This window comes from Triticum aestivum, chromosome 7B, assembly GCF_018294505.1.
Source record: "Triticum aestivum cultivar Chinese Spring chromosome 7B, IWGSC CS RefSeq v2.1, whole genome shotgun sequence".
In the NCBI taxonomy this organism is placed as follows: Eukaryota; Viridiplantae; Streptophyta; class Magnoliopsida; order Poales; family Poaceae; genus Triticum; species Triticum aestivum.
In genome coordinates, this window is record NC_057813.1 from 453,620,741 (window position 1) to 453,623,758 (window position 3,018).

Below are 3,018 nucleotides of genomic sequence, written 5' to 3' on the forward strand. Positions count from 1 at the left end.
TTTAAATTTGTACGCAAACATGAAATGGATCACTTGCGTTGGGCGCACGACAGACGCAAAAAGAAAACTAGGCGGATGCCAAACGGGCGGCCGACGCAAATGAACAAAAAGCGACTGTTAGTACATCTTTTTGGTAGCTCATACACACACACTTGCTGGTTCTTTACCATTTGACCTGTGTTGGCTTCAACTCATGCACTTTCTTATGAGATGAGAACTCATCAGCAGTATTAACATAGGCTGGTAGTATTAACATAGGCTGGTAGTATTAACAAAGGCGTACGTCGCTGGTCCCCTTGGCTCGTCATGTTTTCTTTGTGACCAGGTGGTTTACACGAACATGTTTATGATAAACGGAGCGCACTTTCCCAAAGTGTGGTGGTGACCGTGACACTGACACACATCAACGTGAGCCACGTCAGGCGCCGCATTTTATAATCCCCCCTCCTCGCGTATATAAGCCCTCGCTCGACCCATGCCGCTGCATCCATCATCCAAAGCAAGATCCAACAACACTTGAACCAAGCGCAGACTGAGAGACGAGCATGGCAGCTGGGGCGACAGCTGAGCAAGAAGCCGGCAATGGCGGCGGAGGCGCCGGTGCCGAGTGGAGGGTGGACGTGCCGGTGACCGGCGAGCATGATCACGTCAAGGGCGGTCGGTCGTGGTCGTGGCTCTTGTCGTGGATGGCCGCGCCGAGGGACAGGGTGGCCAGGTTCGGCAGGATGGTGTGGAAGGTCGGCGCGGACGACCCGAGGAGGGTGGTGCACGGGCTCAAGGTGGCCCTCGCGCTCGCCCTCTGCTCCGTCTTCTACTACGTCCACCCTCTCTATGATTTCACCGGCGGGAACGCCATGTGGGCCGTCCTCACCGTCGTCGTCGTCTTCGAGTACACCGTCGGTACGTAAACTGAGAAACACTCCTCCTCGGTCCTCGGCGTGCCATGGTAAGGTGTGGAGTGGAAGAGCTAACTTAATGTGGATGGGTTTGTTTCAGGCGCTTGCTTGTACAAAGGCCTCAACAGGGCCATGGCGACGGTGGCCGGCGGCGCGCTGGCCCTCGGCGCGCACTGGGTTGCCAGCCAGTCCGGCAAGGAGTTCCAGCCTTATGTCCTCACCGGCTCCATGTTTATCATGGGTATGTTGCTTTGCTTCATGTATACTATAACTTCACCGGTGCAAGTCCTTGTACTACGTATCACTCTGTTTCCGTGGATCTGACCGACGTGCGTGCAGCTGCGGTGGCGACCTTCTCCCGGTTCATCCCGACGATGAAGGCCAAGTTCGACTACGGCGTCACCGTCTTCATCCTCACCTACTGCCTCGTCTCCGTGTCGGGGTACCGCGCCGACGAGGTGGTGTTCATGGCGCAGCAGCGCCTCACCACCATCGCCATCGGCGCCTTCATCTGCTTCGCCGTCTGCACCTTCGTCTTCCCGGTCTGGGCGGGGCAGGAGCTCCACGTCCTCGTCGCGCGCAACATGGACAAGCTCGCCGCCGCCGCCGAGGGCTGCGTCGAGGACTACTTCTCTGACCCCGCGGCCGTCGACGCCGCCGCCGGAGAGAAGCCGGCGAGGCGGGCGCTCTCCGCTAAGTCGAACGGGTACAAGCAAGTGCTGAACGCCAAGGCGTCCGAGGACTCGCTGGCCAACCTGGCGAAATGGGAGCCCGGCCACGGCAAGTTCGGTTTCCGGCACCCGTACGGGCAGTACCAGAAGGTCGGCGCCGCCATGCGCTGCTGCGCCTACTGCATCGATGCCCTCGCCGCCTGCGTCGGCTCCGAGGCCCAGACGCCGGCACACGTCAAGAAGCACCTCGCCGGCACCTGCCTCGCCCTGAGCCGACACTTGGCCACCGTGCTCCGCGAGGCGTCGGGCTCTGTCACGTCGATGACGCGGTCCGACCGCCTCGGGCTCGTCGTGGCGGACATGAACGCCACCGCCCAGGAGCTGAGGGACAAGCTGAGGTGCCTCGCCACGGTGCTGGAAGAAGGAGAGGACGAATCACCAGAGGCAGGGCACGAGCAGAACGCCGTAACGGAGCTGGCGCCGCCGCCGCTCATCGAGGCGCTGCCGCTCTTCAGCGCCGCCTCCATGCTCCTGGAGGTCTGCGCGAGGGCGGAGCTGGTCATCGGCGCCGTCGAAACCCTGGCCACGACGGCGAGGTTCAAAAAAGCCGACCACGATGAGAAGGCGGCACTGGACACCGAGGCACCCGTGCCCGCCTCCTCCACGAGCAACCCGGTCGACGCCCACGTACCGCAAGAGACACACGTCAAGGTCGCCGGTCATCAGGAAAAGATGGAGACGGCCCAGAAGGCGAGCACGAGCTCCGGCAAGGCGCCGCGGGACCAGGTCGGGGAGCTGATCAAGGTGCTGATGCGCCGGGGGAGCACCAAGAAGTGGGCGCGGGGGGACACCAAGGTGAGCCCCAAGCCGCCGCAGGACTTCACGGTGAGCGTGCCGAGCCCGCGGAACCGCGCGATGGAGCTCGCGGGGCACGGGCCGGTGGTGCCCAGCCCCAGGAACCGACCGGCGGAGCTCGCGGGGCACGCGCCGGGGGTGCCCACCCCGAGGAACCGCGTGGCGGAGGTCGGAGGGCACGCGCCGGTGGCGCCCAGCCCCAGGAACCGGTCCATGGACCTCGCGAGCCATGGAGCCGTCGTGCCCAGCCCAAGGAACCGCTCCATGGACTTCGCCACGCACGCCCCCAGCCCACGGAACCGATCCATACTTGGGATGGCCTGAAGAATGTGTGATCACTTGATCCTTGATTAGTCCTCGCAAGTGAAATGTTTGTCAAATATGTGTACGTTGTATTACATTTCACTCTGTGCATTTGGAAACCGAACCGAAAAACCATACCGAAAATAAACCGAACTGAACCGACTTTATGGTTTTTATGATTTCTGGTTTCGGTATAGTATGAACTTTTCATACTGATTTAAACTTTTGTTTTTATGGTATATACCGAAAAACCGAACGGTTAACCGAATAAACCGAAGTAAAAAATAAATTTA

General features: G+C 60.4%; 1 protein-coding gene across 1 annotated transcript; it reads left to right on the top strand.

Annotated features, from left to right (window-relative positions):
• Nucleotides 1–505: 505 nt before the first annotated feature.
• Nucleotides 506–2,746, top strand: LOC123158044 (aluminum-activated malate transporter 10). Its single transcript, XM_044576187.1, has 3 exons — nucleotides 506–900; nucleotides 997–1,137; nucleotides 1,236–2,746. Exons 1-3 carry the CDS (start codon nucleotides 546–548, stop codon nucleotides 2,744–2,746), a joined length of 2,007 nt encoding a protein of 668 aa, XP_044432122.1. The 5' UTR covers nucleotides 506–545.
• Nucleotides 2,747–3,018: the final 272 nt, after the last annotated feature.

What these genes read in the sequence shown, in the direction of transcription:
- LOC123158044 (XM_044576187.1), top strand. Translation starts at nt 546, where the DNA reads ATGGCAGCTGGGGCGACAGCTGAGCAAGAAGCCGGCAATGGCGGCGGA. An exon ending in CGTCTTCGAGTACACCGTCG is followed by an intron (nt 901 to 996) that starts GTACGTAAACTG and finishes GGTTTGTTTCAG; the next exon opens with GCGCTTGCTTGTACAAAGGC. An exon ending in CGGCTCCATGTTTATCATGG is followed by an intron (nt 1,138 to 1,235) that starts GTATGTTGCTTT and finishes ACGTGCGTGCAG; the next exon opens with CTGCGGTGGCGACCTTCTCC.